This window comes from Mastacembelus armatus, chromosome 6 (assembly GCF_900324485.2).
Source record: "Mastacembelus armatus chromosome 6, fMasArm1.2, whole genome shotgun sequence".
In the NCBI taxonomy this organism is placed as follows: domain Eukaryota; kingdom Metazoa; phylum Chordata; class Actinopteri; order Synbranchiformes; family Mastacembelidae; genus Mastacembelus; species Mastacembelus armatus.
The window spans coordinates 16,348,692-16,374,281 of record NC_046638.1 but is presented as its reverse complement, the minus strand read 5'-3'; the positions used below and the strand labels follow the sequence as shown (position 1 = coordinate 16,374,281).

Below are 25,590 nucleotides of genomic sequence, written 5' to 3'. Positions count from 1 at the left end.
AGTCTCAGAATGCATTATTGACAAATGCGAAACAGGGCTGGACATTTGTTCAGCCATTTACTAGTTCTCAGTACGAGTTCTCAGTCAATTTAAATATCTTGTTCTGATCTTTTCTAAGATCTTTCTTTTAATATCATTATGTTATTGCTACCAGTAATTTCTTCTAATAGGGAATATCAAAAAGATTACTGATGTACCTGGAGATTGTAATTTCCTGGAAATGTGTAATTTTGATAATATAAAGGCAATGTACATATATTTGTTATATATCTGTTAAGAGAAATTTTCAACTAAGTTATAGAAATTGTAATTATGAGGTTAGCGATCAGGAGCGATTAGGAGTCTGCCGTCATGCCGGCCAGATCAACTCACATGACATTCCTCTAGGCCTAGACTTCTAAGTGTTGAGAAAATTATAAATTGAGATGATGGTCTTTCACATCATAATACCAAAAGATAGCTTTTCCTTTAAGTGATTAACATGCAGTAAAGTCTTATTGCTTCTATGCTTTAAAAAACCTGCTGGCCTACCCATGATTCATGTGTGGTGACTTTTCTTGTTACGAAGTACAACAAATAAATGATAAAAACTATGATCCTGAAGAGGCAAGATTTAGGGACAAGAGCAGAAGGGATCTCAGCCATTAGCAACATACTGTAGCACCAAAGCCAAATTCATTATAAATTCTCTGAGGGGAAACATCTACTGATTGTATAGGTTGCAGACGTTATCCTGTGCTTCTTTGAAGTCTTTCTATTGACTTCTCTTTCTTGGAATGGACTGTGAATACTTTAGTAATCTCTTTGTCCATGGCCTTGAACCAAATACCTGCTCTGTAAGATTTATCACCCTCTACTGTCTTTTTCCCTTCCCCTTCTTTATTCTATTGGTATTCTTCAGTTTTGCTCCTCTTCCTGTCCTCGTCTTAGGTTTTTACAGTCTTAACTTTTTTAAATTTTCCTTCTTCAGGGCCTCCTACTCCCTTTCTTCTTCTTCTTCTCTTCTCTTCTCTGCTCTGCTCTTCTCTTCTGTTTCCTCTTGGACTGTGACTTAACTTAACAGTATATCTCATGGGCTGTCTGGCTAATTAAATGGAGCTCTCACTGTATGTACACAGTCTCTTTTTTTTGTTCACAAAACCTGGACTATGTAGCCATGTTCAGCTAATTACATCTCTATCAGTAATTACACCGCAGCCCTTGGAGAGGGGAATTTCAGTCCATCTATCCCTTTGATAGATAGAGGCAGTACAGTACATTTAAATGCTGTATTGTCTACATCTTGAGATTGCTGCATCAGCAAGAATTAAAGTACAATGCCTATGCTCATTTCGCCTTTTTTGTTTTCGATCTAGCTGTTTGTATGCATGTTGGACAAAATTACTAGACAACAGGAACGACTGACTGAAAATGCTAGGTGCCTGAGATTATAATGATTTGTTGTCAGGATATATAGAGCAACTACGCAGTGTTGATGGAAATATAGTTAAGTAACTTTCCATTGTCGTTTTTCAGTCTTTTAAATTTGGAATGCTACTTTTCTACATCGCACAAGGATCAGTAACAACATGTACTTACCTGTTGTTGCGTGACAGCTTGTGTTGTCACTTGCAAAAAGAACATAAGGGATCTCAGCCTTTAGCAACATACTGTAGCTTGTGTTGTCAGGATATATAGAGCAACTACGCAGTGTTGATGGAAATATAGTTAAGTAACTTTCCATTGTCGTTGTTCAGTCTTTAAAATTTGGAATGCTATTTTTCTACATCGCACAAGGATCAGAAACAACATATACTTACCTGTTGTTGCATGGCAGCTTGTGTTGTCATTTGCAAAAAGAACAGAAGGGATCTCAGCCTTCAGCAACATACTGTTTATACTGTGCTGTAGACCTGTATTTTTTTAGGGCAGCATTTTGTTGTTGATTTATGGACAATAAAGGCATTTTTGATTTGAAGCATCTACACAAGTATGTCAATAAAGCTGTTACTGTGTATAATTATTTCTGCATACTCATGTTTCCATCTTGATCAGTCAAGATTAATGTCTTTGATCCCAACATGAACACATTGTTCATTGATTTGTTCAAATGTGGTGTTGTTACACCTCGAGGTCAACAGCTGTTTTGTTTGTTTTGTTTGTTTTTTTATACAGAATCAAGAGGATTAGTTTCTAGGAAAACCAACCAAACCTTTTATTTTAGTAAAGGCAACAATACAACAATGGGAAATACTTAATTACAGGTAGAAGTCTTGGACACTCTTACTCAGGTGACAGAACAGAAGTATAATCAGCAACATGTCTTTTGAGTTGCTGTAATCAATATTTATATCAATAATGTAAGAAATAACAGTGTGAAAGTAGTTGCTCATAATGATACATTTATAATCTGATTATACTGTGATTCAGCAGCTTGTATAAGCTTAATCGAGTTGTATTTATCAATACACAGTTAAATGTGCCAAAGGTTGGATAAGCACTATGGATGTCCAGGATTCATGTAAGCCCATGTGCCTGTCAGGCCAATTTCAGCTATGGGTCAGAGGTGGGGTACACCAATGGGCAGATCACCAGTTTATCCCAGACAATAAATAAAATAAAAACTTCAAACACAGAAAGACCCATATCTTTTAGAATACTGAAGTAAATGCAATGGGTGGGTAAGACAGGTGAATAATATATTAATAAAATGGCACAATCTTTGAAAAACACATTTGCATGGGAGACAAGTGAAACTTGCTCTTCTTTTTGCTTTCTTTCTTTCTTTCTTTCTTTTTCTCATGCATATACATATAGAGACACTGAATCTGGAATTCCAGTCATCATTTGTTTGTGACAGTTTATAAAATTTTCAGGATTAAACTCTCATCCTCGGCCCCCATCATTCCTTTATTTTTCTAATAGACAGCTGGAAGTGAGGTGTTTGTGATTCAGCAGTCTCTGATGTGTAGATTCTTAGTGAGGCTGAACGTAGGAAAACAGTCACATCCATGGTGTGCATGAAGGAAAGAATTGATGGGAGAGAGAAAGATATGAGAGTGTCAGAATAGGCTATTTCTGTTTTGAGCTGAACTCTTGCAGAGTCATCCTCTGCTGTCTCACCATCTGTTCCTTTGTCTGCACCAGTGGGTTTTAAACTCTTTCTTAGACGACATTTTAAAAAGTGTTTTATTTTTTCACAATGGAAAAATAGTTTTCATGGGCTCTCATGATCTCATTCACTAAAACTGCACGTTATTTTGGAAAACACCAATGTACAGTGTTTGTTCTCCCTTACATCTTACATCTCTGGACTTTAGTAATTTGTAATTCCCAAGGCCAGACATCAGGCCAGCTTATCCCTTAAAACAGCATTGATCACAGACTGACCAAACAACACTGCCCCCTGCTGGTTGTATCACAATCCACTGAACACAACTCATTAGCACTGTATTATTCTTAGTTACTGTGAGTAATGTGTGTGCAGCTTTTAATGCTGACTTACATGTATGCACACCCTAAAGATCTCTCTCTTTCTCTCTCTCTCCTTTATACACACACACACATACACTAACACACTCACACAACAGTAATAAGGTAGACAGCATTCAGTGATTTAATATAGAACTTGACCAGCCATCTTTGAGATGGGTTCACTCACTAAATCTCTTTTATTCTCTTCCATGTTTATTCAGCACTTCACTGCAATCTATCCTGACCTGTTTCCTGCTGCTTGCCTATTAAAATTCCTCCTCATTATTGAACACTGTTTAATTAACTTGATGGATGCACCCAGTTTGATCCCACAGGGAAGGAGAGAGTAGAACAGAGAGAAAACCAGAGGCAGAGATCTTTGAGGTGTGGGTGCTGAAGAGTTTCCACATTTGGATGTTACAATATTTGTTAATGATCTTCTGGGTGTATGTACAACTGATGGTTATATATTTTCCCCTTGTTTGCATTTTCTTTATGTTCTGTGTGGTTATTTTGAAGCTTTTATTTGTCTGGTTTTTTTTTTTTGAAGATAGGCTACAGTTTCATTCATATTTTTAGCACTGTCTTATTCCTCAAGGATTTTTCCTGTTCCAAAAATATTGCATGCCACTGTGGAAAGTAAATATTTAAATTCATGGATGTTTATTATCTTTTCACCATTACAGAGAGGCAGAAGAAGAGGAGGAGCAGAAAAATCCAGAAATTGAGATTACAGAAAGGAGGGGTTCCTCTAGCACACCTCCTCCTTCCTCTTCCTCAGTTGCTCACAGCACCAGGTCAGGGTCTGTGAGTATGGAAGAGGTAAACAAATGCTCAAATATAAGTATATTACAGTTTAGCCAATTTTTTTAGATTCTCAGAGGATAGAGAGAGCCTGTGGAGGTAGACCCACATGCACGTTTGTTTTATTATTACATTTATTTTCTCTTGCTTAAGATAATACTGAACATTGAAACAATCTATGAAGTGGCTGCAACTAAAATTATTTCTTTTATTGATTAATCACTCAAATAAAGTTTGCTATAGTCTATACATTGTAAAAAAAAATATCAGTGTTATTGTCCGACCAACAGTTCAAAGCTATTTAGTAAATATTGATTTGGTCAATTTTTAATGGTCTCCAATGAATTCAGCAGTACACTCTCCACCACACCAACATACCAGAGCTTTCCATGAGTTCTTTTTTAAGAACTGTATGAGGAGATGAATAAATATTAATCTTTTCTGTATTTTTACATACAGATATGAAAGTAATGCTGATCTCCTCATCTAAAATGTCCCAAAATGTTCAGATATTAGCTTTAATGGGAGCAGCAAATTAGAAGAATCTCTTAAAAAAAGAATTTATTTTATAAGTATGTTTTTGATGTCTGTAGGTGTTTGATATCTTACCAATGTATGGTCATTTGCAACCTGGGGACCAGCAGCCAGTTACATTCTCTTTCTACGGCCATGAAAACATCAGCAGAGAAGTGGTAGCTCAGTGCCACGTGGAGGGGGGCCCTACATATGAAATCAAACTCAAAGGAGAAGCATCAGTGATCAGTTACAGCATAAACTCTACACACATCAACTTTGGTCTGCAGGTTGGTATACAGGACTCCTTTGCCCTGACTCCTCGGCTCTAACACACTCCATCTCTGTCATTTCAGAGTAGTAAGTACAGATTTTTGACTGGAATTGATGTGCTGGTAATGGCAGTGGAGCCAATATTTACCACTGCTTGAGAGGGTCATGTCAGGGCAAGACTCTCCTTTGCTAGTTGTTATCCTTTTTTTTTATATGATCATCATTACCTTCTTGTGGTTCTGTTGTCCTGCTTTTCTCGTCCTTATTCTTTGTTTGCCATCTGTTTGTTCACCCATGTGTGACACATAGGATCTCAGACAAAACTAATTTGTTTTTTGTAGAACTTAGGGGGAATGATGCATTCTGCCATTTTCAAAATGACACTGACGGGCCTTAGGGGAGTGTGACAGATTTGTTTATGATTGTGGATGATATTTGCTGCATTTGTGTAGTGTGTTTCCTGATTATATGCTTTTCTTAACTGTGTGTTTTGACTATCACATTTTGCTCTTTCCAATTCCACCTTTTTTCAGTTATCACACAGTCTGGTGCTGAGGGACAAATTGTTGAATAAGTGCTGATATTATTAGGACACAAAGTCTACTGTGTACATGTGTACTGTCAAGTGTGGCATCAAATGTTTTTGACCCACTTTTTAACAAAAATACTGATGAGAGGCTTTCAATGTATTTTCGTGGTCTTTTACACATCTACTCCCTCTTTAAATATGCAAGTCATCCAGACCAGTTATCATTGATATTCAAAACAAGGACATATTGATTTCTGATTTAGTTGACATGAGCGATTCAGCAGAACATTTCTCTGACCTTCCTGTCTGTTCAGCACTATTCACTTTCTTGCTTTTCCTGTCTCTCTCCCTCTGCCTTTTACTTTCTGTATTATTCCCTTGTAGACTATAAAAGGTTAGCTTTATCTACATTAGGAAGGAAGTCCTCAAACAAGCCCACTTGTCATGTAAATGACCAACTCTGAATTGCTGACCCAGATTTTGAGCAATATTTATCTGTCAGTTTTCTTATTTGTTTCTGCTTGTCTGTTTCTTACTTTTTCTCCCATTTAACACTTCTTTGTGATCATATCACACTAACAACTACTACCATTCTGTCTTCTTGATATATGTCAATCTTTCAATCTACCTGTTTTTCTTCTAGCTTTTTGATCATGTAGGGGAAGGTGAGGTGACCCTAAGGAATACTGGCAAGGTGGGCTTCAAATTTACGATCATACACCCTCAGTGGGAGGAGGAAGCTGATGATGAGGCATGGGGGCAGAGCAAATTCCTGGAAGCTGATGATCAGCATCTACTTACAGGCCAGCAAAAAGACAAAGAGGAAAATGAGGAGGGACAAGAGGTCAGACCTGGCCAGCTTACAGTCACCCCAACCATGGTTAGCTCATCCCAGAGCCATTTCAGATATGACCTGTTATTACATGATGGGGTTTTAAAAGTTTTGGGTGTGTATGTGTCAGGGTTACATTGATGCCGGTGCAGAACAATGTCTGCATGTGCTCTACCTCCCGGGTGTCCCTGAGATGTTTGAAAAGCGGTTTCAGCTGCAGTTGGCTTTCCTACCACCACTGGACATCACTCTGATGGGAGAGGGAGTATTTCCAAGGATTAACCTGAACTTACCACGATACCTGCGTATGCATAAACATGCTCTAATACACACTAAGATATGATTGTGTCCTTACTCAGAAAGCAAAGGTTAAAATTTTACAATGCCTTATACTTGTTTTTATCTTCCATTGTCGTCCAAATTTTCATGTGTCTGTACAAACAAATATTGACAGAATCCTTGTTTCTGCATTGGCGTGGATCCTGTAATTCTCTTGCAGCAGAGGAACGCTACAGTGATGTGGTACAGCAGGCCAGAACAGCTGTGGAGACCTCCAGAGTCAGAGAGGAGCTTATGGATGGAATCATCACTGGAGAAACAACAATAGGACCCAGCTGCACACTCACAGTCAGTGACTAAAATAAACAATGATGTAATGCAATGCAAACCTTGTATTTTCCATAGCCTAGTTTTTAAAGATTAAGAAAGGTCTTTTGTATTTGTAAATTTCTTTATATATTTTCATCAATTCATCAATATTGTTATGTTGTTAGTGCAAACTATCCAATTATTAATTCTAGTAGAGGGTGAATTGACTGAATATAACATTATAATAAACACTAAATAGATTTTTGTTTTAATTACAGGTGGTCTAGTTTAGGATTTTCCTTGAATACTCTGGGCATTATAAAATCATGAGTACTGACTTATTTAGAGTATGCATATTATATATATGTTTTCTCTCCATACTGTATATGTAAGTACCACTACTGAGAAACCAGCATATTCTGCAGTGCTTTCCTTGCCTCTTATCTTTGAATTGATTTCCCCGTGAATGAACAAGAACCACTGAATTATAATGGAAATTGTGATTTTCTGGTTATCCCCTCAGTATTTCCTCATGGTTCTGTAGTTTGCCTCAGCCATGACTATTCCCCTACTTACTGACATATAAATGCAAGCATGTCGATAGCAGATAAGGGTAAATACTTTGTTCCACTATAGATTCTGCAGTACCTGTGGACAGCTCTACCTCCTTATAGATGGAAAGTCTTATCACAGTGACTTTCTTTTTTGTTTAAGCTATCACCATTCTGATGAGTAGAATAGAACGAGACTAAATCCTACACATATCCTACACACATATGTTTAGGATTTGAACTAAAATTATCTTAATTATGATTTGATTTCCATTACCACATACCTGTATTCCTTGATTATGAGGTCTTAAAATATTATGGTCCTGGTTCCCATACTAAAATGGTGGTAGTAAAAAATATAAATAAAAATGAAAAAACTACCATTGCTAAATCTTACACCTTGCCTTAAGCAAAGTCATTTCTGAAACTCTGATTTGACTGGTCAAGACTCATCTATGAATATATCCACTTATGATTCAGTGTTGTACTTGTGTTAAATGACAATGACAGTGTCTTAAATGTAACTTCAAGTACTAAAAACATATTTGGAGAAATTTTAAATTATAAGTCTCAGCATTCATAGCTTATGTAACTCCTCAGCTTTTTTGAACTAACTTTGTAATGCTAACTTACTCCTACTTTTATCTTCCCTTTCTATTTTTTTCCTTCTCTTCTGTCTGATGTCTGTAGTATGAAGAACTGCTACACATGGAGATTGAAAGATTGTTGGTCAAAGAGAGTGCTCTCACTGTGACCAGTGAGGCGCTCAGAGACTCACAAGGCTCTTCCAGAAAGTGGCACAAACTTAGCAAGTATGTACAAACACACATACACACACTTTGGGTTTAACAGATGGTCTGCTCACTGGACTGAAGTTAGAGCTGTGTGAAACTGAGCTGTGGAATTCACAGTCTGGGTTTATGAATAGTATCTGGCAGTGTATGTTCTTGTTCAGTGGGACTTTTGCTAATTGATTGATGTCATGGTGTGCACTGGCTGTCCATTCATGCTACTCAGTGTTCCTTTGATCTGCAAATATATGCTACCAGTTGTGACATGCACAGTGAAATTGTTCAGATCTAAGCTTATAGTTAAGTTGATTTTTAAGGCAAAAAAGCATGTTCCTTTTCAATTAAAAAACACACACGTAGTGTCACGATAATTAACTGATTTTTTTTAAATAAAAATTTATTTGAAAATATACATTTAACTGATGGTTTTGTAAATGACAATAACTACTCTATTGAATTTCTGTTGTGGTTGGCAATGTTATATTTATCTCTCCACCCCTACCCATTTCAACTTTCCCAGGTTGCTGCTCCCAGAGTACGTTCTGGATTTTGGTTTTGCCATTCCTGGCAAGGTCCTCAGTCACACTGTACATGTCACAAATAGTGGATTAGTGCCTGTGTCCTTCCATGCCAATCACAAACCTCTCACTGGCACAGGTAACACAATACTTTACTTATTGCATTTCAGCCCTTTATCTTTTTTTCTTTTTAAAGGTGATATCTCAGAATTGCTGTACTATAATTACACAAAAAGTTTGGTCTGTTGTATTTATCTGTTAGAAATTATTGTGTCAATGGGATCTTTAACTAGCAACTGTGCAAAAACAGTAAACCTATAAACAAACATTTAGCAAGAACTGAGGAGATTGTATTTTTTCAGTACTAATACTTGGCAGTGGCAAAGATTTTTTTTTTTCAGAGAAATTCTTAAATGCCAATGTTTTTTTTTTCCATGCCAAGTGTCATTTTCCATGCCAAAGTTTATTTTTCAGTGCCAAATTTTAACTCTCTGTTGCGACTCCTTTAACTCTGCATGGAAAAAACAAAAAAGTACTTAGGATTGTGCCCTTGGTCTTTTGAAGGGTTCAGTGCAGAATTTGAAAGAGTGAAGAACCTGCCCTGTGGTGAGACACAGACATTCACACTGAAGTTTGATCCTCAAGGAGCTAAACTGCACATGAAGGACATCAGTGTTATCATGCCAATACAGGTACACATAAGCATATACAAACATGTACACTACATATGCACAAGCATTGTCATTTTTTCTGATTACTGGGTCCTTGTCTGCCTTTCGTAATCAGTAGCACTGTGACCTTAAGATCAATATGTTTGGTTTTACAGGTCACAGGTGGCCCAACCGTGCAATTGCGACTCTGTGTTGTGGTGACGACACCAGCCGTCACAGTTTCCACAGACACACTGCTATTTGACACTGTGCAGTGTGGCATGTGTCAGGTATTACAGTATGATAAAATGGGATGACAAGATGCTGTTACTTAGCCCTGCAAAGGCGTCATACAAGGTTTCTTATAGAGGTCTCTCTGTTGTATGACTGTATATGACAGTATATCACAGCCTGATGTAGATATAGCCAGTTAAAAAACTGCATATTTGCACATATTTTATTTTGTGTTACAGACATGAGAATACATCCTGGCTGCTGTTACAAAAACCTTCTTTTGTTTTAAAATGTTTCCCATCAGATAAAGACAATACAGCTGCTGAATCAGGAGTCTGTACCCTGCTACTGGAGCATTGCTGAGGAAGTGAAACCTTTCAAAAAGGTATGGCACTTGTCATTATATGGTTATATCAATGAACCTTTTCAAATTCTTTTTGTAAATATTGATATGCATAACAAAAACTATAGCTACAGTACATGGCATCTACCATGTTTGGGAAAACTAAGTGTTTACTATCTAATACTATCTAATTAGACAAAATAAGAGTTACTACTGTTCTTGCTTTCACACAGGTAGATAAGTTCCTACCTCTACACCAACGTAAAAAGGTCTTGCAAGAGCAGCGACCACCTCCAGTAGTGTTTGAAGTGATTCCCAGCTCTGGCATGCTGTCCCCTGGTGACCAAGTCTACGTTCAGATCAAGTTCATCCCTCCTGAAGGGGTAAAAAGAAAAAATAACTTCTAGTGTTTAGTGCATTGCATACCAGAGTATTATGACTTTACGCACATACTGCTTGTGTAAAATGGTGAAAAATGTTGAGTAAATTAGTTTCACAAAATAAAGACAATAATCTGGTGTATATGTTTATGCAGCATGCGTACAACAGGAAGCTAGTGGTACGTGTGTCTAAGAGCACCCAGCAGATCTTCATTACAGTCCAGGGTCAGGGAGAGGAGCCACAACTTGAGTTTTGCCCATCGGTGTTGGAGCTGGGGCCTTGCCTGCCTACCAGCACTGAGGTTCAAGCTGACGTTACAGTGAAAAACCCCTGCTCTTTCCCCATTGAGTTCTACTGTCTGGAGTTTGACACTCAGTATCTCGAGGAAGAAAAGGTAATTTCAAAATGCAGTCTAATCCTAATTTATTTTATAATATATAGTGGTGAAAGACATACAAGTCACTTCGCTATTTAAGTGGCATGACAAGCGAGGGTAGTAAAAAAAGTGCGACTTATAGTCTGGGAAATACGGTAAATTACAAAGAGGGAAAAATTGCTAGGGTCACTCTTAGCAAAGCTTTTATTCTGTACCCCACAAGTCATCACTCATCCAGCAGGAGTAGAACCTTCAATCACAAGAAATATTTCCCAGTCTGAGTTTAGACAAAATAAAAACACATGTATAAAGCAGTTGTCTTTCACAGGATTTGTTTCACATCTCACACTGGAAAACGTGACCATCAGAAGCTACTTTGACATTTTGTCAGACATGATTGGGTGGGACTAAGTGTGCCAGTGTTAAGGAGGGCTGGGACCTTCCCCCTGTAAAAGGGGTTGATGCCAAACCGCCAGACATCCAGAAACCTCTTTTCGGTACGAGCAGAAGTTTCTAACTCTCCCAAGCCAACTGTCTCTCTGGGACCTAGCTTAACTGTCCACTGACATGGGTGCAAACTCAGTCTCCAAGCGCTTTGTCTACGGCATATACAGTTCTTTGAGAGATTTGCTCATACTAGCTTGTCACCAAACACTAGTTTTAACCCCGGCGGTCAATAGTAGCAAGTATCTACAGTCACTTTGGCAGAACTGGAACAATACCTGTCACCGGGTAGATATACTCCCCAAGCTAACATTAACCTCTCCATGTGGCTGGTGTTAAACTAAAATAAACAAGTAGCAATACTTATTTTTCAAATCCACCCAGAAGTTGCAACACTGCCCGCTACCACCTACCCACACCAGCTTAGCTTGCTTAACAACTCACCCTAGCATAGCTCCACAGATAAACATCTGCCAGGTGAGCATGACAAATGCTAACATTCCTCTTAAAGCCGATGAGAATACACAAACCTATGTCTGCCCTTGTGGCAACAGAATCTCAAACTGCTGTGTGTGATTTGTCTAGGGGTGAAACATGCTCTGGCTACCCTTGAGTCTTTGGAGTAGTTCACACTACAACCAGTAAACCTCAAGGTCCTCTGTTGCCGACTGGCCCGTCAGACAAATTTGTCTGCCGGTGACCCAATGATGGCTCCCTACAGCAACAGCTCAGGAGACGATGCATCTTACTGAGACAGCAACCCCCGGCGTTGATGTGGGGCAAAGCTGGGATGACCAGCTTGATGTCTGTCACCCCCTTGCCCAGGAATAGATAGGCCTCAGTCTCTCAGCCAGCTCACAGGAGTATCTATTGGAGGGTGTGGGTTCAGATGGTGTGTCGGGACATCTCCTGTTTGACAAGAATGACGACGACGATAATGACTCCACGCAGGAGAAGGTGACCCATCCTCCCTTGCCCTGGATCTGGACTTGAAGGATGTGGGCAAACGTGCTGCTGCCAAGCTCAACATCCAGTGTCCACAGGTTCATGCCAAAGAGCCCACCCTCCCATTTCGTCTGATCGCTTCCAATACGGCATGACGGAGAAGTCATACAAGGCAGCTGCACTGGTGGTCTGGTCGAACTGGAGGACGAGATAACAGCCTCATCTGATCTCAGTTTATGCAAGGAGGTGTGTATCACCACTGATCACTGCCTCCATCTCCATGAGGAGAAACATGAGGTTCATGGTATTGCTGGAGAGAGCGAAATGGCTGAACCTCACCACCCTGTCGATTAAAGAGAAGGAGGACCTCATGGACACCCCCATCACACCTAAGGCAATATTTGGGGCAGCAGTCTTTCAGTGCAAAAGAGGTGTGAAGAGAAAAAAGGGATGATGAGGCCCTGAAGCTGTGTGTGCCCAGGAAGTCTCTCCCGGCCCCTGTGCCAAACCTTTGCTCAGGCCACTATCCAACTTTAGCCCCAAGGGACTCACGCAGCTCCTCAGGCTCAGCCAAGAGTGCCTGGCAGTCCTCTGCGGGGTGGAGAGCAAAGTGTGTGTGCCCCTCCATTCCCGAGCACATTCATAGAGTTCAGTTCTGTATAGCATGGACAATGGGAGGTTGGAGTCTGCCCAGTGCCCAAAGAAGAGAAACAAAGACTCAGTTCAGAAGGAGAAAACACATGGTGGTGGTATCTCTTTAAGCTTAAGAGTGGTTGTGAAGTGCACACAAGCAACGCTGAAGCAAAGAGGCATCAGAGTGGCCATGTACATAGACAATTAGCTTATTGTGGTGCCCACCCATCAGGTGGTGGCAGATTGCACAAAGTTAATTTTGGAACTGGGATTCTAAATAAATTGGGACCAAAAGTCTGCTCATAGACTCACCTCAGGCCAGAGTGAGGGCATCCCTCTTTGCAATGAGGGAGAACAGCAGTGCCCCCTGTTTTCCTCCCTTCATGACCAGGATACACTGAGAATTTTTGAAGAGGCAAAAGATGGGCAGCCCTGATAAAGTACCATTTACCACACAGATTCATCCCTCTTTTTTTTTTAAATCTTCTCACATTACCCCTTTACAAATGGTCAACATTCGATTTTATTGTATATGTACTTCTCCTCTCATGATTTCTCTCCTGTCTCTTACTTTGTTCCATTCAGATCTTGCGTCTGATGCAAGATTATGATGAGAACAACATATTGTTCCTGCCTCCCAGAGCCCCTGGAGAAAGCCTTCCTGCAGAACTGCTCGACTACTATGAGGAGTATTGCTCCCAGCTGAAAGATAATGGTAGTTACACTCATTTATCCCACAACCGGTGGAACTTCAAGCACTGAAATCATATATCTGAATAAGTATATCAGTGCTTATTTGTTTTAATATAATCTATCCTGTGTGCACCAGAGCTAGAGGCAGGGTTAAATCAAAAAGAAGCTGTGAAAAATGACATACAGGATGAAGAAAAGAGAACAAACCTAAACCATGCCCAAGCACCAGACAGAAAAGATAAAGGAATACAGTCTTTAACTGTGAAACCAATTGAATTGTGTGAGTACAACCTTTTCAGAGGCAGAATTCATTGTGCTTATTAAAGCACACCTGACATGAAAAACTATATATATCACTGTGATCATGTACTGAGAATCACTGAATACTGACTACAAGTGCTGAGTACTATTTACACAAGATTACCTTGAGCAACAGCAAGCATATTGTCCACAAAGATCTTTTAATTTTTAACTTTATAATTTCTAATGGGTTTCGCACTTTCAGTCATTTCAGAGATGACCAGAGAGGGAAGCAGCAGACGACAAGGACAGCTAGAAATGACACCTGTCTCCAGAGCAATTGCCCGCCACATGTGTATTGACCTTTCGTCCGAGAGTCTGGCAGCACATACCCCGAGGGGCATTGCTATTATTGTATATGGAGGCCCACAGACAGGTGAAAAGTAAAAAGAAGACTTAAAAACACAAACAGCTATGGTCAGCTGGAAATGATGAATATATACATTAAAAATGGTGTGTTTGACCTGTCTCTCTATTTTAACAGATAAAAGCAGCACAGCAGCTGCTCTGGCAGAACACTACGGAGGGGCATGTCTGAGTGTTGATGCTATAGTTACAGATGTTCTGATGAATGGCACTTCACCTGTTAGCCTGACAGCAAGACAACTATATAACCATGGTCTTGCCAAGTATAATGAGAAGAAGACCAAGGAGGCCGGTAAGCATAATATATCATGCCTGTGTATTGTAGTGTATTGTAGTCAGGCTTTTGTGTTTGTTAATCTGTTTTGGCAGTTACTATAGCCTAAAAGTCAGAGAAGTAGCTTATGATGAATAGATGAATAGTGATTTCCCATACTGTACCATTTAACATAGATATTTAATAAGAAGCTAATGCAGAGGAACAGAGCAGTGGTGAGTAGGAGAAGACTGTGATTGTACTAAGCAGCAACACACTGCCTGTAATTCGACAGTATAAAGTTCTAGGTCTTAAGTCTAGTGTTAAGTTTGCTAAATGAAAGTAAAAATAAATGTATTCACTTGCTTCCAGCTCAGGATATTGACAATACCACAGAACCAGAACCTGATGCACATCTTGAAACCTCAGGTCCAGCTCCAGCTGAACATGTGAAAATTCTTACAAAACCCAGCGAAGACAGCTGCAGTCAAAATAACTTCAAATTCTCTCATGAGACTGAACACAAACATGCAGCTTTTTGCCAGGTACATTTTCTCTGGTTGTGTATTCTGTTATGGTATCACATAGGGCATCTCAATCATTCTTGTCCAGGTCTGGTAATTTTTCTATATCATTTTTCATATATATAATACTCAGAAACATCTTAATTTTTGCAAGTAAAATCTGCCTTTTAAAGCCAGCTGTACACCAGCTACATTAAGCCATGATTTGACTTTAGCAGGAAGATGTGACCACATTTAGCAGTCTCTTGCCTGAACAGCTACTGGCTGAAATTCTGGCAGAGAGATTTCAGGTAAGTTGATACATGGTTTTTCCCTCAGAAAAAATACCAATAGATGTAAGCAGTAATATATGTTAAGTATGTTGCAATAGTACATTTTGTGACATGTTACAAGACATTTTTTTTCCTGCAAATATAGAGCTAACTGTTAAGATACAATGTCACAGGACCTTACATAGAGTATAGTGCAGATGAGAAACTACATTATAGACTTTTATAGACAGCTATTTGTACTTAAAGAGTGGAAGATTATAAGACAGATATTTGATATGTGCCATGTCTAATTCCTGAAAGAGGCTGGACTTCACTGTTTTACTTTTGTCTTCTCTCTTTGTTTGCTCTCACTGTCTTGTCATTGCCAATGCTATTGGTGCCGCCATTGTTGCAATGACAGCTAAGCGATTGCCAGCGTGGTGTAATAATTGATGGCCTGGAGTCTTCGTACACTCAGTCTGTAGAAAGCACACTGCAGGTTGTCCTCAAGGCCCTTAAAAATCGCAAACACATCTATGTGGTCACCTTGGCTGATTCCTGCACTGCCATGAACGCACAAGAGAAAGAAACTGAGGGTAAAAACACACACTGCTAGGCAGAGTGTACAGTGGGCAGAAGTCTAAGATATCCTATCATTGTTTTTTTGCTGTAAGGTTGATGACACTGTGTGTGGAACTGTCTGTGCTTGTCTTTCAGGGGCTCAGCAGGTGAAAGTGGATAGGGGGGAGCAGTGGCTTCAAGAGCTGGATGAAGAGGAGTATGAATCTCTGCCAGAGGAGCAGAAGGAGCGCATTATCCAGCAACACAGAGAGAAACTTCGACAGCAGAAACTCAGGTACTGGCTGGAGAATGGGTAGATACACTGGACTTCAATGTTGAGGTATTTTTATCCTAAAACGCTTTATTTCTGTCAGGGTTTCTCATCTGATAGTTCCCAGATGTATTCACTCCATAAACTTGTTGTAAATCATCGCTTTCAGCTGTGGGAGCCTTGAAATGTGTCAGTGATAAAGTCTTAAAATTGTAGAGCCATGATTAAACAGTTTTGGCATTTTTGTGTACTTACTTACACTACCAGTCAAAAGTTTGGACACACTTTACCATTGAATTGAATAAGAAAGTGTGTCCAAAGTTTTGACTGGTACTATGTATCTATATTTACAGCATATAACTACAGTATAAATATGTTGCAATACAGTATTTAAACTCCATGAGGATTGACACATTTAAACTCAAACCAATGTTTTTATCTGTATCTTTGTAAGTGACTGGTACAGCAGCTCTGGACAACTTGTGTATTTTGTTGTAAACTCATTAAAATGGGATAATCTTACAAATTCTTATAACTCATCCATATGTTCAATTTAAAACTGTTCATATGAGTGGTTGTTGCTTGAGGCCCACAGTTACAGTAACTATTGGACACTGGTGTGTTTTTGAAACCTTTTAAACTCTTTAAAATGAATATGAGTTATGGAAGAGGAACAAACTGGAAATGGCCACAGGTGGTTCACGTAAATAAGCAGCAGTAAATGCTATATCGTAGCTATAGTTGCTATAGAAGAAAATATCTGCACAAAATGTGATAAAATAAATATCAGAACTATGTATTTATCTAGCTATCCTTAACTGGATAAGGTAACCTAGCTTGAAGTCACAGGAGTCTAGTTTTGCAGCATTATTGTTCACAAATATTAGTTAGCCATAGCTTCCACCAAATAGTAGGAATATTTTGAACCATTTACTTATTTGTGTTTATATGTGTGCATCTATGATAAGGGCACTTAAGCAAATAGTCAAAGAGCAGGAAGAGGGGAAGCAACAGGAGGAGATGAAGAGGTTGAGAGATGAAGAGATGAAGAAGAAGAATAAAAGGGGTGGAAAAGACTCTAAAGAATTGTCAAGGAAGAAGAATTTACTGGAGGGAAAGCAGGTCTGTATATGTATCACATTCCACCAGTCCTTTATGAACAAAATCCTCTGAACCAAACTACATCCAAGCTCCAATATATACACACAAATAGACTTGCTTAGTCTCCCAGTGAGTGATGAGGGAATTCATTGGTTTACTTTTCTCTCCAGTCTACAGAGGTTCTGAATGGGCAGAGGATGTCTCCCTCTATGAACTTTAAAGAGTCACCGGTGGAGTCAAAAGAGCAACATAATTTAAATGAAGGTGCAAGCATTTGTATCCCACTTTTGTTTAATGCTGGACATTGGAACTTTATAGATTCACATCCTAGCACCAGACAAATGTGAATAACAAATAGTTCATAACAAAATATAGATTGCAATTGGATCAATTATTTGCTGACAAAATTGTCTTTGCCACAACAGGACATCATAGCAAAGGGACTGACGATTCAGATAAACAGAGAGAAGAATCAAAAGGATTAGACACAGAGTCTCCTCAATCCATATACAAGCTGGGGAGAGAAAGGGTAGGTTTATTTATTAGAGTGTCCGTTTTTTCATTCATGAAGTAAAAAGTAATAACATTTGAGGAAAAACTGATTTTTCGTATCTCGTCTTGCTGCAGGAGTTTTATTTCTTATTTCAGTTCAAAACCAGCAAAGTATGAAGTTTTGTCCCAGATTCACCAAAACTATTCTAGATATCTCTGTTTACACTGTAAATATTGTAATGAAATTTAGTGATGAGCTTTGGTTTAATACGGTAGCTGTCTTGAAGTATGTTTGTGAATGGATCTCAGAATACAGAAACTGCAGAGATGATGAGAATAAGTGAAGAAATAGAGCTGAAGAATTGCAAAAGGATAGGAGAGAGAGATAATGCAGATGTGTCAGGCATGGAAGGCACACCTGATGGGAAGGAGGTCTGTCCCCTGTGAACAAAATCCCCTGAACCAGAGGATATACTATACATACCCAGCCACAAATATACTCTGTTTGCCAATCAGCAGTGCACGGACAGTACAACTGGATAATTATGAGATGTCTTTCTGTAACAACTTGAAAGAATCAGTTTACAGACAAGCTGGAGGGAGGAATAATGGGTTTATGGGTCAGTACCCCTTAGTACTGACCTATTTCATTAAAGACATCCTCTATTTCAAGATGTTTTTATTACAATCATACAACAGCCATATTGGCCCATACAATCACACAAAAAAAATTAGACAAACAGAGTAGATGTGATCTGTATTCTCTCCTTTTTAACAGAGATCCGATGTAACTTTGCAAAAGAGTTACACTGGGATTAATACATTTTTTTTTAATTAAATTGAGTTGAACTGTAAACATACCTTTTCTTCTATTTATGTTTGCACTCTTGCAGCTCTTGTGACTGTTGGTTATACTTTCAAACTTTACACTGAATACATATATAATCATTCAGTGTCCTTTGAGATAGTCAACCACCAAAATAAATCACAACCTTTAAAGAGGTCATGAAACAGCATTTTGGACAGCAACAGTGAAGAATGTTATACACATTTGCATGCAATACAGTTAAATGCCAAATTCACATACACCATGAAAATACACAAATAAGGTGGTGCTGTGATCAGTACTTTTGGTAAAAGGAAATAATGACCTATGTTTAGATTCCACTAAGTGATACAGGTCACACTTTTAAAGCCCAATACCTAATCATCTTGCTGTTTTTCTAATCCACCTTTACACCCCTGTTCAGGCTGCTGTGGATGAGTTACAGTCTCATTTCAGTGCGTATGAGCAGACCCAGTTGCAGGTGAAGCACATCCTGCAACACTGGGACAGGGTACAGGGCTTGTTGCTGGTCCCACTCCCCAGAAAAGAAAGCTCACCAGTGCCTGTGGATTCCTCAACCAAGAAACTGGTCAGTTTTCTGATTCCATAAGTACCAAGAAAGTTGTTTGTCAATGATGAAATGGTTGTTTTTCAATTCTTCTATCCATCCATCCATCTTCTATACCCGCTTTTCCTGGTTCAGGGTCACGGGGATCTGCTGGAGCCTATCCCAGCTCTCTCTCGGGTGGAAGGCAGGGCAATTCTTCTATATTTGGCATAATGATGAGAAAAAATGTACTATGCTTTCTCTCTTTCCTCTTATAAAAGTGATTCCTGCCATTCCCAATAATGTTGGAATTCCTTAATGTCAAAGTTTCTTTCATTTTGGTACTTCAACCAGTTTAGTCATATTTGTATATGCAGAGTGAAATTAGTTACACTTACACCATAATTTCTAATAATTTACTAGTATGTTAGTATTATTATTTGCATAAATTACAAAAAAACTCCAGTATTACTACAACTGCATTCCATCAGTCTTATCCATCATCACCCTGTGTGCACAGAGTCCTGTTGGCAGAAGGAGCAAGGAAGAGAATAACAAGACCTGTTCTCCAATGCCCAGCCATGTGGCAGCACCACCTGAAGCTGACAAGGCAGAAGACAGCACATCTCCACAGACCACCATCCCTCACATTGTACTGAGTGTAACAGGGAAAGGCTATCCTAATGCCACAGAGCTGCTCGAAGGCAACATCCTGCCTCCACTGGATGAGGTGTGACAAAACCTTGCCCTTTTCTGTTTTTGGAGCTAGTATCATTTTTTGTGTTTCCTCCCAAAATGTAGCCCATCCCTTGGTCTTTCATCGTTTCCTGATCTGTTTCCCTCTCTGCTTTGGTATCCTCAGGTGTTAGATGATTTGGGGTTGGGATCCAGACCTCCACCCATCCCTCCTTCCATCATCTTCTCTATGGTTCCTTTCCCCAAAACCAGGGAACCATCTAACCGTCAACCTACTTGTAAGTGTTTCACCTTCCTGGTTCCTTCACTGTCGGACGAACAGTTTGAGGAGAAGAAAGACTCAGAGGAAGATGTACAAGCATCAGCTGCAAGGGTAATGGCCATTTAATGCAAAGCACACAGAATGTAAATATTTTTCTGTGGCAAGTGTGATGTTAATTTGAAAAGTGTCAAGAATATGATTGTTATAAACCACTACTGCTCTATATCATGGTCACACAGTTTTAGGATATGTAATTATAACAAACTATACACTTACAGACTAAATCAAAAGTGCACAATAATGTTAAAAATCTTTAAAAATATTTAAAGTCAGAATGGTGTGTGTCTATTTTTGTGTTTTTGTGCACCCTGAAGGATGAGGCAGTAGCAATGGCTTCTAAAGGTCGTGTCAAAAGCAGCATTAAGGACAGTGCAGTAACGAAGGAAAAGGATAAAAAGAGCAGAGAGAGTCAGAAGAGCAAGAGAAGAACTTCAGCCAAGACAAAAGCAAAGGACTTGGACCAATCTCAGTCACCTTTACAAGTCTCCACCATGTTTGAAGGCATTGAACAAGACCAACATCAAGGAAACTTAGAGCTGAAACACAACCAGAGGCATGGGAATATACACACAGGCTCTATAAGAACACAATTAAGGTTTTGCTTTTTGCTTTTTGTTGTTCTACTAATCTTTTTTTGTTTGTGTTTTTATATGTATGTATGTATGCAGTTTGAAAACCTTTCGCTGGGTTGTACCAGCCAAAGGTGAGGTGATTCTGAAGATCTGGTTCTACTCAGACTCTCCAGGGACGTTTGAACAGACCTTCAACTTTGAGCTACTGGGGACCCAGAAACTCTACCAGCTCATCTGCAGAGGAGTTTGTATCTATCCCTCCATCTGCAGTGACTACAAGTCAGTCAACATTGCTTAATAAAGTAATGCAGTAGTGTAGCTTATAAAGGTGCACTTACTACCATCCGTTTATGCTAAATAGTTCATTATCTGCTCACCTGCATCATGGAACACTACAAAACTACTGTTGGTGCTGCTACTGTCCTGTCTTTCCTTTTTACATTTTAATAATAAATTGACATCACTTTGCCTGCAAAATTGGACAACTGAATGTGATTTCAAATGTGCTTTCCCCAGGACTATTTTTGCTCTCAGTAAGAAGGTGCAACACATGGAAGAAGGGCTCCAGAAGACTTACATAATTGATCCTGGATACTTTGAGTTTGGACCATTACTTTGTAGCAAGACCAGAGACAGGTGAAATACAGAATGATGGCAATGTATGGCTTGATGTGTTTGTAACATTCTTTGCCTTTGTATTTACAGTTTTACATGTGTCTGTGTTGGTGTAGATACAAAGAAAATAAGTACCCAGATAACACAGAGAGACTGGTGATTCATAATAATTCAGGTCTGGAGGCTGACATCCAGTTCCGTTTCCAGCATGACACTCATGCCACCACATATCTGCTGGACCCTCCAACCATGACTCTCAAACCGGACCAGAAACAGGTATCACGGCAATGTATAACATTGTCCATTGATACAGATGACTGTAATACTGTTAGTAACGTGGTTGTTCTTCTGTCCTGTTAGGAATTGAGAGTTTGGGCTTACCCAACAAAACTGGGGCAAATACTGGACAGTGTAGTGTGCCGTATCAAGAACAATTCACAGCCTGTCATCATAAAAATCTCCTGTTGGGGCGTTCGGCCAGAGCTGGAGCTGGAAAGCAAGCTTTTGCAGTTTCACAGGGTTTTGCTGCTTAGGTACCAACATTTCCAATACTAATTAAAGCAAGATTTTGCAAGTGTTTTTCTACAAGAGTATGACAAATATTTTCCATAAATCACAGTGAGTCCCCTATATAGAAAGAAGCAGCATGACAACATTACAGCAATAACAGTAATCATTTTTGAACTGTTGTATAAATTAAACTGTCTCTTTCCATTTCTCGTCTCTGTCTTTAGGCAGGACAGCCGTAGTGTGATGATGCATAATAGGACAGCACTGCCAGTATCGTGGGCACTGCAGGGCGTGGAGGAGTTGGGTGATGAGTTCAGCGTGCCGCAGGATAAGGGCATCATCTCACCTAACTCCTCCTTCCCCCTGAGTCTACACTTTATGGGCAAGAGGCCACTGCACATCAAGAGGATCTTACGTCTGGAGGTGAGTGCAGAAACACAGTGAAATGAATGATAAAGAATATGCTATACACAATATGCCTACACGATATCCTTCACAATGTGCTTCTGTGACTGAAGATACTTCAGATTTTAGAAAAAAGTACATTGTCCTAATATTTCAAGGCTTATTCAAACAGATTGGGTCAGATTGAGATAACAGCCTGCTTGTATGTATGTACACTTTGTGTTTTGTGATTTGGTTCAGGTGTCAGATGAGAAGAATATTCTAGGCATTGTACACACTGAAAATATCCAGGTCTCAGCTGAAGCCTATGATATAGCTCTGGACATTTCACCAGGTAGAACAACTCCCATTCCTTTAAGGCAAATGTTTCTGACTTAGACCCAGTATTTTCTTCGTTTAAGATGACAGCTTTATACCGTATATTCTTGTTTCTGTTGTAGATGGCTGTCTGGACTTTGGAACCATCAGAGTCTTTGAGGAGGCAAAAATGTCTCTCAAGATGAAAAACCAAGGAAAATATGAAATAGCATATAAGTGAGTGTACCATAATATTAAAGCATAAACAAAATGTGTAACTAATGATTTTGTATTTCAATTTTTAGTTGCACAAGAAGTGCATTGTATTTCATGTGTGAATGTTTTTTTTAAAATTCTTTTTTCTAGGTTTACACTTGAGCAAACAGACCCAAGCCAGCCGAACCTAGACTCCATCTTTACAGTGTCCCCCCAGCATGGTACACTAATGCCGTTTGAGAAGCCCACAACAGTGCAAGTTGTCTGCAAGCCCAATAAGGAAGTGTTTATCAGAGAACAACCTATTCTGCCTTGCCAGGTCTGAGCTATACTCTATATAGTCCTCTAATCTTAATAAACAACAATAGACAATTTTGGCATATCATAACAGAAACCGAGTTGTTACAGTAGTACAACATAATCACTGAGTCATTAATGGTTCAAAATTGTACATTTAGTTTACAAACACACACATTTGGACTTAATTTTGGATGGATTAGCTTAGTCAGTGTTAATAATAGTTCATGAAACTGAATGAAGTGATTGAGACAAGGCTACCTGACTAACTGAACTTGTTTTCTACAGGTGATTGAACCCAACCTTGGGAATAGAGGAGAAACCATAGCCACCTTAGCCATCAAGGTTTCACTCCAGTCTGTCTTCTCCAGGTTAAAAGAGCTTCATTATTTTGTTCATAGGCCGTTCTGAAATGCAGCCTTCGTAGTTATTGTGATAAAACCCTGTTTGGTGCTTTTTTAGGTACAAGATCACACCTGCATGTGACATCAACTTTGGGCCACTGGTCTACGGCTGCAAAAAAAGCCAGAGCTTCACTATTGAGAACATTGGAGTCTTTGAGACACGTTTCACAGTCTGCATGTCCACAGACGCTGTTCTACTAGGGAGGCCAGGGTGGGAAAACAGAACACACACGCTAACATGTACATCATACACTAAGGAAAACAGGCTAGAACCTTTCCAAAACTTTTCTCATAATGCTTGATGTGATATGCCACATGCTGAACCATGTCTGTTCATTGAAAGTTTCAAACATTTTTGTGGTCCACTTTTAAATTGCCTCTGCAAACACAGTACAGTTATTTAACAAGTAACATATTATGCATAAATTGCAATTGAGCATAACAAATGTGTTTCTTGTAATAAGAGCTGAACAATACAATCTACTGCTTGCAAAAAATACAACATTCTGCATTGTGTACTTAAGAATTGGATTTCAAGTTTACTAAATCTCTGGTTGCACATGTTCTGTGTACATTCATTACCAAAGTGTACAACTTCATGTCTGTCATTAACACTGTGGACTCTGCCTGATAACATACAAGTTAACAGTCTAGTGCCTGTTCATGTCTTTGTCCAACAACTTAAAATCAGTGAGTGTGAAGATGTTTAAAATAGAAATGTGTCCTGCTTTCAGGGGTCCAGGTAAGAAGATAACTCGTGAGAGCCTCTCAGCAAGGCCATCTGGTGCAGCCAGTAGCAAAATGAGACATGAGTTCTTACATAAAGACAGCAATAATGCACAGGTGAGAGACTGCTAGTGGAGCTAACAATGCCTATTGTCCAGCACTTATCATTTTTTCACAAAAAAGCTTTAGTTTTATTTGCCCATTGAACTTGTCAAACCTAAAAGGAACAAAAGATCATTGCACAAACTTCCCTCCACCTATCCATCTATTATATATTCCCACTTATTTCTGTTTAGGGTCATAGGGATCTACTGTAGCCTATCCCAGTTCTCTTTGGGTGAAAGGCAGGGGTACACCCTGGACAGGTCACCAGTCCATCACAGGGCCACATAGAGACAAACAACCTCACACACTCACACTCACTCCTATGGGCAATTTAGAGTCACCAATCAACCTGACATACATGTTTTTGGACTGTGGGAGGAAACCAGAGTACCTGGAGAAAACCCACACAAGCACAGGGAGAACATGCAAACTCCACACAGAAAGGCCCTTGCTGGGTTTCGACCAGGAACCTTATTGCTGTGAGGCAGCACTGCTAACCACTAAGCCATCGTGCTGCCCATCATGCAAATGTATCAGTCAAATCGAAAATATAAGCCATGGTTTGTTTTGTTTTGTTACTAAGTTTTTCATGTCTCACGTCTGTCAGCAGTTTTCATTAGAGTAATTTTTAATGTCTTTGTATTATCTCTTGACTGTTAAGTGTATGGATGTTGTTTTTCATTTTGTTTCTAACAAATAAACATCTGAGGCCATAATAAACCTATGATAAATATGCTCCTGCTACCATTTCACATTTACTTTAACCTCTTCCTATCTGCACTTCTCTGTCCTTCCTCTGATCCTCACTTGGATCCACTCTAGAATCGCCTCACCACTGGGGTCTTCTCAGTGTCTCCCTGTACAGGGAGCCTGCAGCCAGGGTCTCAGCAGGTGGTGACGGTAGAATGTGTAGCTGAACAACTGGGCAAATGGGACCAGAGTTTGCTCATTGAAATCAGTGATCGTGACCCTTCAGTCCACCCAGAGGGCATACCATACAGACTGCTGGCTGAAGTCTGTAAGCCAGGTAGGTGCTATATGGCCATATTCTGTGTTATTAGAATGACTAAAAGACAAGTGCCATCAAGTGCCATTTCTTTTGAATAATATGATTCTCGTGTTGCCTTTTTCTGTTTCCCAGGCATAGCATTAGACATGGCCTCCATCTTTGAAGAGCACCATCTGTGCCACAACAGCAGACAGCTGTCCTCTGAGCAGTTCTGCAATGCTGAAGGCATTTACGTCCTGGATGAGAACAAATTTATTTTCAACAAAGTCATAGTTGGGCAAACTGCTAAGGCTCGCTTAAAGTTCACCAACAATAAGAAGGTGCCCTGTGTGCTCTTCCTGGCTATCAAAAATATTGGCTCTAAGGTAAGCCA

General features: G+C 39.4%; 1 protein-coding gene across 6 annotated transcripts in view; it reads left to right on the top strand.

Annotated features, from left to right (window-relative positions):
- LOC113132453 (hydrocephalus-inducing protein homolog) overlaps positions 1 to 25,590 on the top strand; it is an 85,505-nt gene that overhangs the window by 45,254 nt on the left and 14,661 nt on the right. For 4 of the 6 annotated variants that reach the window (XM_026310519.2, XM_026310517.1, XM_026310521.1 and 1 more), the window contains 40 exons: positions 4,140 to 4,275; positions 4,851 to 5,060; positions 6,216 to 6,452; positions 6,535 to 6,709; positions 6,904 to 7,031; positions 8,234 to 8,355; positions 8,855 to 8,991; positions 9,417 to 9,544; positions 9,679 to 9,792; positions 10,041 to 10,121; positions 10,313 to 10,462; positions 10,615 to 10,854; positions 13,444 to 13,573; positions 13,688 to 13,831; positions 14,057 to 14,227; positions 14,336 to 14,509; positions 14,843 to 15,015; positions 15,210 to 15,284; positions 15,667 to 15,841; positions 15,963 to 16,101; positions 17,046 to 17,199; positions 17,349 to 17,442; positions 17,604 to 17,707; positions 18,921 to 19,085; positions 19,564 to 19,773; positions 19,906 to 20,112; positions 20,376 to 20,614; positions 20,730 to 20,912; positions 21,150 to 21,269; positions 21,365 to 21,524; positions 21,609 to 21,781; positions 21,983 to 22,181; positions 22,404 to 22,497; positions 22,604 to 22,697; positions 22,827 to 22,995; positions 23,262 to 23,344; positions 23,436 to 23,588; positions 24,112 to 24,220; positions 25,031 to 25,235; positions 25,350 to 25,582. In XM_026310519.2, coding sequence (XP_026166304.1) covers positions 4,140 to 4,275; positions 4,851 to 5,060; positions 6,216 to 6,452; positions 6,535 to 6,709; positions 6,904 to 7,031; positions 8,234 to 8,355; positions 8,855 to 8,991; positions 9,417 to 9,544; positions 9,679 to 9,792; positions 10,041 to 10,121; positions 10,313 to 10,462; positions 10,615 to 10,854; positions 13,444 to 13,573; positions 13,688 to 13,831; positions 14,057 to 14,227; positions 14,336 to 14,509; positions 14,843 to 15,015; positions 15,210 to 15,284; positions 15,667 to 15,841; positions 15,963 to 16,101; positions 17,046 to 17,199; positions 17,349 to 17,442; positions 17,604 to 17,707; positions 18,921 to 19,085; positions 19,564 to 19,773; positions 19,906 to 20,112; positions 20,376 to 20,614; positions 20,730 to 20,912; positions 21,150 to 21,269; positions 21,365 to 21,524; positions 21,609 to 21,781; positions 21,983 to 22,181; positions 22,404 to 22,497; positions 22,604 to 22,697; positions 22,827 to 22,995; positions 23,262 to 23,344; positions 23,436 to 23,588; positions 24,112 to 24,220; positions 25,031 to 25,235; positions 25,350 to 25,582 — 6,187 coding nt within the window. The remainder of the gene's footprint in view (positions 1 to 4,139; positions 4,276 to 4,850; positions 5,061 to 6,215; positions 6,453 to 6,534; positions 6,710 to 6,903; positions 7,032 to 8,233; positions 8,356 to 8,854; positions 8,992 to 9,416; positions 9,545 to 9,678; positions 9,793 to 10,040; positions 10,122 to 10,312; positions 10,463 to 10,614; positions 10,855 to 13,443; positions 13,574 to 13,687; positions 13,832 to 14,056; positions 14,228 to 14,335; positions 14,510 to 14,842; positions 15,016 to 15,209; positions 15,285 to 15,666; positions 15,842 to 15,962; positions 16,102 to 17,045; positions 17,200 to 17,348; positions 17,443 to 17,603; positions 17,708 to 18,920; positions 19,086 to 19,563; positions 19,774 to 19,905; positions 20,113 to 20,375; positions 20,615 to 20,729; positions 20,913 to 21,149; positions 21,270 to 21,364; positions 21,525 to 21,608; positions 21,782 to 21,982; positions 22,182 to 22,403; positions 22,498 to 22,603; positions 22,698 to 22,826; positions 22,996 to 23,261; positions 23,345 to 23,435; positions 23,589 to 24,111; positions 24,221 to 25,030; positions 25,236 to 25,349; positions 25,583 to 25,590) is intronic. The other 2 variants (XM_026310518.1, XM_026310520.1) reach the window with 2 other exon arrangements.